General features: G+C 38.0%; 1 protein-coding gene across 6 annotated transcripts in view; it reads right to left on the reverse strand.

Annotated features, from left to right (window-relative positions):
- The window catches only part of PWWP2B (PWWP domain containing 2B), a 44,701-nt gene that overhangs the window by 10,356 nt on the left and 21,747 nt on the right, over window positions 1-12,598 (reverse strand). For all 6 annotated transcript variants that reach the window (XR_015749363.1, XR_015749362.1, XM_087964263.1 and 3 more), the window contains one exon: window positions 3,857-5,513. Coding sequence is in view for 4 of the 6 variants with exons in the window: in XM_087964263.1 (XP_087820389.1) it covers window positions 3,875-5,513 (1,639 nt within the window). In the remaining 2 variants the exon portion in view is untranslated. The remainder of the gene's footprint in view (window positions 1-3,856; window positions 5,514-12,598) is intronic.

A 12,598-nucleotide genomic window follows, 5' to 3' on the forward strand; every position in this document is an offset into this window, starting at 1 on the left:
GGTGGTTTTCTTGCAGACATTTCATTACTCAACTAGGTAACATTATCAATGTACTGATGATGTTACCTAGTTGGATAATGAAACGCCTGCAAGAAAACTACCAAGCTCAGGGAGCACTAAGGATCCCACAGGTATGTTTTCACCGTTAACCTTCACCTTCACTTATAGCTGCATTTCAAAAGGTTCCCATTCTTAAAAATTGAAAAAAGATGAGAGTTGCATACAATCAAATGTCTCTAGGCCAAACATCTAGTTAAGATGTTTTATGCTAAAAATGTATGAATGTACAAGCTTAAATTGGAATTGGACAACATTAAAAACTATGCAAAACAAAAAGTGTCACAAATATATTTTGGAATTGGCCATTTTCTGTAAAGTAAAGTAATGATAGAAAAGAGAGTTCTACCATTACTTTAATTTTTCTGTAAAAAGGAGGTTATGACTGGGCATAAAAAAGAGACCCAGAGTCTTAAAGTATGCTTTGCTTTATGAAACAGAATCTAAGGAATGGCTGACAAATGCAGATCATCCAGATTACATCCAGATTACATTTGGTAACATTGTAAAATTTACAGCAGACAAAAAGGCTGCTAAGGAAAAACCTTGAGGGTCTGAGACTATGAGCAACCTTTACTATTTCACCTGAAATCCCCTTTCTCTTATTATATTGGTTGCATTTGTCATTGCCAGATGTTTAGACTGGATGTGGCAGTTTTATCCACCTACCGAGTCCTTCCCAAGGACCTGGAATAGGGAAATATTTGATATTGTTGAAGAATATCTGCCTATCCCAGGTATATAGGTAGGTGTTGTTCATTATTTTTCACAGCTAGCAATTCTTTAACTGGTATTGGCCTCCATCCATACTGAATTGTTTCCAAGAACTTAGAATATTGTCATGGATCAGTATGGTATATGTGTCGAGCCAATAGTGTGGCCTTTTGCAATTGACTGATGGAAATTTTGTCAATATGTAGATTTTCTAACAGCAGCACAAACATTTTTGATAGGTACCCCAGTATACCAATAAACACAAATGATACTCAATGATGATAAATTACTAATTATAAATATTAAGAAATAAATTTTAGGGATTATTATATAAATTGTTATATATTTTTATCCTTTAAAATATATAGTTTGGTCAACTAAAGGCACCAAACAAAGCTACTACTCCTACTTTCTATTTTTCCTACAACAACCTTGTGAGGTGGGATGAGTTGAGTGTGTGACTGGCTCAAAGTCATCTAGCTGGTTTTTCATGCTTAAGGGCTAGAACAGTCTCCCCCGGTTTCTTAGTCACTGCACCAAAATATGCCCACAATACAGGTGGTGTCTAAACCAGTTGTGCACTGTGTAAAATTTACGGGTAATTACCAGCTTTTAGTGGTGAGCACATTCAAAACTAGAATCAGAAAGGGAAGAATTTGGTTTCATAGCTTAACCATGTTTCTGATTGCAAAGAGAAAGCAATCTTCTGGTGCCCTTGACTTTCACTATTTTCAAGTACCAAAAAGCCTTTAACAGTCAGTCCACTGCCTAAGACAAATATATTTTTCATAAATTTGCTGAGAGAGGTGGTCCAAACATTATAACCCAGGGACATTAAAAAGCTAACTTCACTGTTTGAACCATGAGTAATTTCATTACTAACACCAGGTCTGTCTGCTATGACACAAATCTCAGAGCACTAAGATATACATAACACCACTGCTGAAAAGAAAACCATTTTCAAAGAGAACATCCAGATTTCATTGCTCATTTCAACTTGAAAGCAAATAGTTATGGTACTAAACAAGAGCCTAAATCAATATCCGGAAGAGGGTGGTTCTGAGATCTATCAGTAAATCGCAAGAGTTTGTGACTCACAATAAGAACAATCAAAATAACTTCGTTTCCTTCAACTTTGGTTGAAACTACTGTATTAACAAAAGTTTTGGGAAAAAACAGGGCTGGTTTTCAAATGCTACATGTCCTACTGTGCTGAAAACAAATTTCCTGGACAGCTTATATTCATGATATTTTATTCCTCAATTTTAAGTATGTGCATACTTAAAATACCTGTATACTGCACGAGTCAAAAAGAGGGCTGTGAAAATATTTACAGACCCCTCACATCCTGGACATAAACTGTTTCAGCTCCTTCCCTCAAAACGATGCTATAGAGCACTGCACACCAGAACAACTAGACACAAGAACAGTTTTTCCCCAAAAGCCATCACTCTGCTAAACAAATAATTCCCTCAACACTGTTCAACTATTACAAAGTCTGTACTACTATTACTGTTAATCTTCTATCACTCCTTATCACCATCCCCTCCCACTTGTGATTGTAGGACTGTAACTATCATTAAGTATTTGTTGTACGTTATGATTCTTGATTCTTAACAAATGTACCTTTTCTTTATGTATGAGAGTATTTACACCAAGACAAATTCCTTGTGTGTCCAATCACACTTGGCCAATAAAGTATTTTCTTTTCCTGAAGAAATTATTGCTAATCTTTCCTTGGTTCTACTTGAGTTCAGCACTCAGATTTAGATTGTCTCCTAATCAATATAAAATGTTTAAGCCAGAAATTTAGTCTTTGGTCTTAGTAATTAAAATGTTGATAATTTGCATTAGAACAAATATGGCTAACTCAAAACTAGAAAATACTTGCAGAGTTGAATTCTCCAAAACTCTAATTCAGGAAAAAATGACAGCTGTTAAAAATAAAAAAACAAAATGAAGGGGGAGGATGATGACAGTAATTTAAAATATGGATGAAATACAACACCTTGAATCTGCATTCAGCTATGGCTCTAATGTAATGTGAAAATAGGCTGTGAACATGCTAATTAGATTATATTAGATGTCTTGATAGTCCCAGGTTCTCAGAAAAAAGACCCATATATCGCTAGCCATGCCAGAAGCATATCTTTTTTTTCCGGTTTCAAATCTTCTCCCCAGAGTCTTAATTACTGACTTCTAATTGGCTAGAGATGTAAATTGTGATTGTCTTAGCAAGCTCATTATTATATTCAAGAATCCAAGCATCACAATCTCAAAAAAACAACCTAAAGAGACTGATTTCCAGAATTGGAATCCAGGTAATTGTAAAATGCTAAATTACCTTAATGTTGAATAAACTATAAAAACTAAATCATTGTAAGAGACTTCTCTCATCCTTTACTTTGTCAGAAATAGATTACCCTTTATCCCTGTTTTTTATGGCTCAAGTTAATATGCACACTCTTCTATGGGAAAGATCTGAAAGCATGCCAAAATTATGTCGCACAGGGGGGAAAGGCTGAACAGAATGTGGAAGAGGCATAGAATCTGCCTCAAAATATCAGCCTCCATTTTTTTCCTTTAAAGTAAGCTTTTATTTCTATGGTCATCCATACCCAAGAAGAATAAAATAATTCCCCAAAATATATGGCCTGTCACATAACATAGAATCAATCAAAGCAATTACCATAAGAACATGCCAGAACATATGTTCAAATTTGTTTCTAGTTGATGGTCTGTTCACTTTGATTTAAAAAAAAAAAACAAGATTAAAAAAAGACAAAATGATAAGACATTTAAACAAAATCCTCAATAAATATCTGTTCTATTTTTTTTTTTTTTTACAAAAAATATGGCTGTATTTCAAACACAGAAGTTTCTGAATGGTTTTTTAGGGATTAGGAATAATCCTTATGATTTTCAGTAGTTACACAGGGTGTTTGAGAGAGTATTAAATAGCATACTTCTAGTGTATGTACCCCTGAAACAGGAATATTCTCTTGAACTTTCAAAAGCAAACCAATGGACATATCTCTAAACCAATTGCTACACTACAAAGGGGTTATGCACCTCCATAACTTACTTGTTTCTGAAGACAAAATTATGTTTCAAATTGTGTTAAGAGGTCTCTTATTTCTGGAGTCAAATGTTCCACGGCCTTCGCAGCTTCCGTAATAGCTTTCCGATACATCCCTTTCTTCTTACGGTTAAATCGTAGTTTGAAATATTCAGAAAAAGGGGATAGTTTTGATAGTGACAAGAAAGACGTTGTTGGAGAACCAAACCATGAAACTTTTGCTTCCTGCCAGGATGGGTCTCCATTTTCCTTTTGGCTAAGATTTATGTCAAGAACACGGGCGGGCCACCAAGGAAAGCCATGGATTTTTCCCCAGACAACATCTCCGACTGAAACAGTCCTTCCATCTTCAGTCACACATTTGGAGACACTTTGGGTGTGTAGTCTAACAGTCAGTGGGGGCACAATTTTACGGTCATCTTTAGAAGATGAGGAGACAGAGGCGTCATCCCCAGGTAAAAAGTCACATAGTTCTGGCGATGCCACTTCTGAGCTGGAAGATTTAGATTCGAGGCTGTCGTTGCTGCACACTGACAAGCTGGAAGAGTCTGCTTTCCGTTTGCGATAATTCATGAGGAAAGCCAAGTTATCGTGTCCATCTTTACCTTGAGGAAACCTTTTGAAGTCATCATCTTCACAGGAACTCCCTGAAGACATCTCAGCAAGACTCCGTTCTGCAGACTCACTGTAAAAAGCAGCTGCCGCAGCAGCAGACTCTCCACTACTGGGAAGAACATTCATCTCATCAATAAGTTCGGCTTTGTAAATGGAAACATTATCCCCCTCACTGAGCCGGTGAGGCTTCAGACGGATTTTGGGCGGGGGCACATCTGCACTGGAATACACAGGCCTAGTTAACTTTAGCTTTGGAATGGACGCATGTTGCCCACCGGATTGCTTGTCCATGAAACATTTGCTTTCCTGATCTTGTTCCAAGTCTTGGGCCTCATCTTGGTCCTCCCCACCATTCTGGAGAAGTCGCTGAGGGCAAAACGGCTTCCCAGAACCATGAATGCGGTAGGGAATTTTCACAACTTCACCTTTTCCCTGAGGGGTGCTGTAAGATATTTTTATAACTGGAGTCCTTTGCAGCTGTTCCCCGGGAAACTTTTCATCCTCTCGCCTTTCTTTTTTGCTCTTTTTCTCTACATATTCAGATTCGCTGTGTCTTTTCTGTTCCTTATCTTGGATGCTTAGCTTCCTCTGGGTTTTTGCATTTTGGTGGGCTTTGATACCCTCCTCTGGATTCAGAGTGTTCTTGCATTTCTCACAAAGCACTTGCCTCGGTCTCAGCCTAATTGTGCTCATGATAAGTCTCCCGGGGTCTCTGTTCCGGGACAAGCGCCTCTTTGTCCTTTTTATACTTCTCGGAGGTGGCTGAGGTACCCACTGATTATATGTGTGCCGTAACCATAATGGAGGGGGGAAGGGGGCTCCTTCAAAATAGGGAGGGTAAGGAGGAACACTGCCCGTTGGTGGTGGAGGCAAGAGGGGTGGGACTGGCTCCACTCCGTTGGCCTTGGTGGGTTTTCCTTCTGAACACCACTGGTCAGCCTCCAGCTCTATGGATGGTCTGTCTTCAGTTTTCCCATTAGTGCAACTTTTGCTAAGAGGATCCTCCGTCTTTGGTAAGGAAGCTGGTGGAACGCAAAATAGTCCAGACCTAGATCATTGTAGAAAGAAACAAGGGAAGAAAAGAAAGTGCAACATCAGAACAGATTGAACTGTACTTCCCATTTAAGATTATACAGCACATGACAAAGGTCAACATTAAATTTCTACAGTTACACAGCAGAAGTTAAGATGTTAATTCCACAATCTTGAAAAAGCTTGATTTCCAGTTTCAAAGTCCAACATGTGAGAAATTGGACTGCAGTTCATGAAGTCTAATACCACAAGAATGGTTATAAGTTATATAAGACAATATATATCATTTGACTGATTGAGTAATGAATAAATGTATTACTCTTTTAAGATGCCACAAGACTATTGTATAACAGGGTTTATCTGAAAAATGTGTGGAATCAGTTGTCTGATATTTTTTTAAAAAAATTGCGTAATGGAGTGTAAGGTGATCTATTTATTTAATTACCTTTTGTAATTAAACCAATTTTGTCCTTGCAATAGGCCAGTATCTATTCTCTGGTATTTCTGGTTTTTTCCTCTACTAGCCAATCTTGCCTACACAGAAATTTGCAATTTATGGCTACCAGGTTACTGATTAAATACAAGTTGTCTATTTTATATATAGGTATTCAAACAAATATATGAAGATATACAACAGAGCAAGCAAACATTATGACGTCTTAGAGCAGGGGAATGGATTACTTGAGGAAATGTTAGTAGTAGCTGGTTGCATCAGACAAAAGTGGTTGCTAATCAGAACTTATACTATATAGATAGTCCTCAACTTCATTTAGTGACTGTTCAAAGTTACAACAGCACTGACAAGAATTAACTTATGTCCATTTTTCACACTTATGACCATTGCAGCATCCCCATGATTCTGTGATTTGCATTCAGATGCTTGACAACTGATTCATATTTATGACGGTTGCAGTGTCCCATGGTCATGTCCTTCTGACAAGCAAAGCCAAGGGGGGAAAGCCAGGTTCACTTAACAACGGTGACACTAATTTAACACCTGCAAATATGGCAAGAAAAGTGATAAATTAGGCAAAACTCACTTAGCAACATACATTTTGGGCTCAATTGTGGCCGCAAGTCAAGACTACCCATAGTAAATGGTTCAACATCTGTAGCTCTATAGTGCTTCTAGCCAGCTGGTTATCAAGTTCTATTATAAAAAAAACCCAGCTATTTCCCTATCACAAAACTCAAATGAGAAATGCTACTAAAAAGTGTTGTTTTTATATTAGGTTAGACAAAAGATGAACAATTCTGTGTGAGCCTAGAAAGAAGATTTGAACAAAACTTCAGTGTATTCTTTTGTTCAAATGCCAATCACTTCCCATCATGCCCGTCTATTTGTGACTGCAATCAGGATCACATTCCTTGTGCTTTCTATTGAATCCACACCAGTTACTATGAGAAATATCATCTAAAGTCCAACTTTAGAAGTCATTAAACAACCAACTTCACTGCCTGCATGGGTTCTTCACAAATTCAAGAGAAAACAAAGGTGTAAGAAGGGGAGATCATTCATCACTATCATAAACAAGATAGACATTAACTCTACAGGTGGTGAGAAAATGTTTTAAGTCCCATATAAACATTTATCTCCTTTTCAAATGAATTTCTCAGCTGCCACATTATGCTTGCTTGTGTGCTATGTGGAGACAGACTGCCATGAACCTTGGGAGGGGAAATGAAAGGAGGAATGCTAGGGGAAACGAAAATAAGTGCTTTATCTCCTCGAGATGCTGCCTCAAGGCCAGCCAGCTGAGAAGGAGGGGGCCACATACCAAACTGTACTTGGACTGACCATTATGGAAACATCTTGCATGAACCTGATTGTGTCATGCCCCTGGTGGAGACTGACTCTGAGGGAGAGGAGGAACAGCAGACAGGGAGTGGAAGTGTGGCTCCGGAGGTTGTAGAAAAGGCTGGGGAAGGGCAGAGGCCGGCTGGGCAGTCAAAGGAGGACCCAGGCCCATATCCTATCCATCCTAGGGCACACAGGGAGAAGAGGATAAGGGGAAAATGTGGTCTACTCGGGAGGAGGGCCTTGATCCTCTTCATGGGCTGCAGGTGTGACAATTGAATAAGATTTTGGACCTGCGTACTGGCAAACGCTGGAAACACAGCATGTAAATATCCCTAGTTTATAGTTCCTCTCTGAGTTTGGCATCCTTTCCAGTGTGTGTTATCTGTGGACATCCTCCAGCCCTTATTTTGCCTGGTTTGTGTTGCTTTTTTCCATTTTTGTGTAACTGTGGGAGTTTTTTTGTCTTCCTTCAAAGATATTCTGAGCTTGGAAGCAAAGTGAAGGAATAAAAGGGGCTTCACCTGTTTTCTGTGACTGTGCTTGTTTTGTATCCTACCCTGGGTCATCACAGATTGGTTACACTGGGGTGGGCAATGAGAGATATTTATGAGAGGGAAAAGTAGAACTTTGGCGCATGATTCTCAGTTCTGGCTTTGCAATATTGCAATACACGACCTCTAATAAAACTATACATTTCTCAACAAATTGAGCCAAGGTTCATTTCTATCTAGAGGTTTAAGTTGTGGCAGGTCTGGTAGAATTCCTATTAGCAATCTCTGCTGTACGCAGGAAACCAATAACAAACATGACCAGCTATAAGCATTTCCTTTAAACTTATTTTTTCCCATTTGATGCTGATTCATTTGCCTGTATTTGAACTAGATCAGTCTACAGGAAGCAAACTTTGACTGTTGAAAATAAGGCTTATAAAATAACTTTATGATAGAACCTTTTGAAGAAAGTCCTTAATAGCAAGTACAGTTTGAAAAAAAAAATGCAGTTAAGAATTTGCAGATAATTCAGGTTTTTTTTTAAGCTGTAAACTTTTAATTAAGTTCAGGTAAAGCCTGGGTCCTGGAGCTGAAATTAAGACCATAATCTTTTTCAATGGAAAAGCAAGTCAATTTAAATGCATCTGAAATGCTTGGGGGACACAATTTTTTTTCAGAATAAAAGGGTATTTGGTTAACTAAAGGTACTGCAGTAGAACTATTGACTTCAAGCATTTCAAATGGATACCAATACTGATCTCATCAAAAAGTACCTCCGGACACATATAAAATCATCTCTAGGCAGTTGAGGAAGGAACTGGAAGACTATGAACTGGCTTCAAAACCATGAAATAAATGATATTTATGATATGTTAAGGTGCCTGAGGGTTCTCCCAGTCTGGGTGGGGAAGAACAAATCGAAACTCCATACCAGCCTGATAAAAGTGACTTTGCCTTGGAAAGACCACCAACTCCAAGGTGGTTCTACAATTAACTCTGAACGGGATCATACTTCCTGGGGCAGATGATTTGCAATTTGATAATTCTTCAAGACATATAATACATAAATACACATAAACACAAAACATAAAAAATCTCTTTTCTGAAAGTTGCTTAATCCCGGGTTATAACTCTTGGTACAGACACAAATTCAAATTCATATTCCTTTTATATACCATTTCATATCTTATTAACATTTTCAATTTTCTATATAACTTCTCCTCTCTTTTAAATTTTCTCAATTTTATTTTATTTATCTCCTCTCAATTCAGATCATAATATTTATTATTCTTTGTATGTTCTATTTCCAACCATCCATTTATTTTTCTTCTTTAAAAAAGAAGAAAAACTTCTCCTGTACACTATATGGAGTATGATGCCTTTATCTCTCTCCCCTATATTTATAATACTTAATATAAAACACATAACTTACATTGGGATTCTGTCTGGTACATTCTAAAATCATACTATGTTATCAAAAATGATACAAATCTATTCATTAGTATTGATATTCATTTATATCTTAAACGTTTAACACATTACTTTTCAATTAAATCACATACTTTTATGGGAGCCCTATTTTCCATAGTTATTCCCCCCACATCACATATTATAGCTCATTATTTCATTATGATGTTCCTCCTTCTTCTACTTCAAATCTCTCATTTCACAAAAAAATTCACTAATATACCATAGTCTGATCATTAATATTAACAATCATTTATATCTTAAACAAGATGATTTGCAATTTGGAGATCCTCCTGGACTCAAAGCTGCTGCTTGTGGCAAACTGCAACTTATCCTGAAAACTTCTCCTGAAAACCTCTCCTTCATCCTTAAATTGGACAATTGTAATATGCTCTACATGGGGGTGCCATATATAACATTAAGCTACAATTGATTCAGAATGCAGTGGGTCAAGTACCAGTACTTTTTATTTTATTTTATTTATTTGATTTGTCCAGCGATTATAAGATAACAGGTATAAGTATAAACATAGTTATGAATTTATGAAATGGATACATATGAGAAAAATCAAAAGAAACAATAGGACAGGGATGGTAGGCACGTTGGTGTGCTTTTGCATGCCCCCTACAGACCTCTTAGGAAAGGGGTGAGGTCAATAGTAGACAGTCTAAGGTTAAAGTTTTGGGGGCTTGAGGAAGAAACCACAGAGTCAGGTAGAGTATTCCAGATATTGACCACTCTGTTGCTGAAGTCGTATTTCTTGCAATCAAGTTTGGTGCGGTTTACCTTGAGTTTGTATCTGTTGTGTGCTCTTGTATTATTATGGTTGAAGCTGAAGTATTCATTGACAGGTAGGACATTGCAATGTATGATTTTCTATACTATACTATACTTAGATTGGACTGAAAGTGGCATAGTTGTAGGTTGTCTAGGTCTAGAATTTCAAGTCTGGTGGCATAAGGTATTCTGCAACGAGTAGAGGAATGGAGAATTCTTCTTGTGAAATATTTCTAGACTTTCTCAACTGTGCTAATATCAGATACGTAATGTGGGTTCCAGACTGATGAGCTGTATTCGAGTATTGGTCTAGCAAATGTTTTGTATGCTCTAGTTAGTAATGTGATATTACCAGAGAAAAAGCTATGTAGGATTAGGTTAACAACTCTTAATGCCTTTTTGGCAATAATAATAATAATAATAATAATAATAATAATAATAATAATAATAATAATAATAATAATAATAATAATAATAATAATAATATATTTTTAGTTATGGGTATACCTCAGGACCCCCATGTAACACCTATACTTGGAGAGATACCTGGCTTCCAATTGGCTTCAAGGTGCTGGTTGTCACCTTGAAAGCCCACCCTGTCTTCAGAGCTTGAGTATCTATAGGGCAGCCTTTTCCCAATAACATCTTGTTCTCTATGTGCCCCCTGAATTCAAGATTACCACTTTCAGGTACCAAGGCAGCAATTTTTTTTCAATTGTCAGGGATAACATTTCTTCATTATGTGTTTAGTTCTTTCCCTCCAGGGTCATCAGAAAATTGATGAAAAATTGGTAGAGGTTGTCATAACAACCATGGGGATTATTTTGACTGTCCCTCTGGAAAATGAGTTGTTTTTTAAAGTCTAATCATGAGTCTGTTTTATAATTGATTACATTATATGGTGCTGCTTCTAATTTCATTTGTATTTGTTGATTTTAATCCAAATGACGTATTGGGGAATTGCATACTGCTCAGGATCAGCTGATTGGAGAAACTTATAAACCCTATAAATAAATAAATACCAGCAAATTAAAATGTTATAGGAGGAACCGTGTTTCAAGAGAAAGAAGGAAACAGCTTTATACTGGGGAATGTAATCTGACCTGAAGTAGCATGAGTTTAGAGAAGAAAACTAAGAATTAGAAGAGGAATTCATTTTGGCAACTGCAAAGGAAATGGTATAAGAAAGTCTGAGTTTTCACTGGCCAGAAGGGAACTTCTGTATTACCTTTGAATGGAATGTGGATTTAAAGAGAGGTGCCAAGATATGTACCTAATTTTGTATCTAAAACACAATTATATAGGTAATCTTCGACTTACAACCCCCATAGCACCCAGAATTTCTGTTGCTCAGTAAGGAAGTTGTTATGAAAATCTGGCTTCCCCATTGACTTTACTTGTCAGAAGCCACTGGGAAAGTTGCAAATGATAAATCACATGACCCAAACATGCAAACCATTGTAAACACACGCTAATTGCTAAGTGACCAAATCTGGACCACGGGGATGTTGCAACAGTTTTAAGTCATTCCTCCCTGCTTCCCAGTACTGTTGTAATTTCAAATGATCGCTAAACAAAAGGTTGTATGATGAAAACTACCCTGTACCATCTTCCTTATTTTTGCTCAAAGCCATTTCAAAAACAGCAATACTCTCAATGGGCTTTTACAAAGAAAGATGGCCGATTCTATCCAGAAATATCTATTGTTTTTTGTTTAAATTCAAAATAACCCATTACTAGTCTCAGCACAGCAAAGACATTAACCTAAGTGGTGAAATGTTGAGAAGGCATCTTTTAATTTGGATGCAATTTTGCAATTTGGTACTTGGCAAGGATAAAAGAAGGAAGTAGTTTAGATCAGGGGTCGCCAACCTTTTGGACCTCAGGGACCAGCAAACTCATAATTTTAAATGCCGCAGACCAGAGATCCTGGGAAAATCCCCCCAAAAGTCTGCAGGAAAATTCCCCACCCCGGTTTCCTACTGATCGATCATTCTTTATTTGGGATCACAGGATACTGTCTCCAGCTCCGTTCTCAGGGGGGGGGGAGAGAGAGAGAGAGAGAGAGGGAGGGAGGGAGAGAGAAAGACAGACAGACACTGACTTTTGGCTTCGTGCAAGGAAAGCAGCAGAAGTCTTTCTTTTTCTCCCCCAAACTCTGCCAGAAATGAGTCTTTTTGAAACTTGTTGCGCCGGCGCAGCCTCTTGGAGCAGGATGCCTTGCAGGGTCCCAAAAACTCATTTCTGGCAGAGTTTGGGGGAGAGAAAGAAAGGCTTTTGCTGCTTTCCTTGCATGCAGCCAAAAGTAGAAGAAGAAAGAAGTGGAGAAAAGCAGCCCGGTGGCCAGGCCAGGCGAGTGGGGCAAGTTCCCCCCTCTGCCCTTTCCCCCTCCCCTCACTACCTCGTGTTATTTGCAATGCAAGCGACGCAAGTCTTGTGTTCCCGCAGGCCATGTGGGTGGCGCAGCCTTCTGTTCCCACGCAGCCTAGATTAATTACTTTGGAGTGACATTTCTCTGCGGACCACCAAAATTTTCTCATGGGCCACCAGTGGTCCCCAGCCACT

The sequence above is a fragment of the Notechis scutatus genome, chromosome 4 (assembly GCF_049901735.1).
Source record: "Notechis scutatus isolate UNSWTSFEM ecotype Mainland chromosome 4, rNotScu1.2, whole genome shotgun sequence".
Lineage (NCBI taxonomy): Eukaryota > Metazoa > Chordata > Lepidosauria > Squamata > Elapidae > Notechis > Notechis scutatus.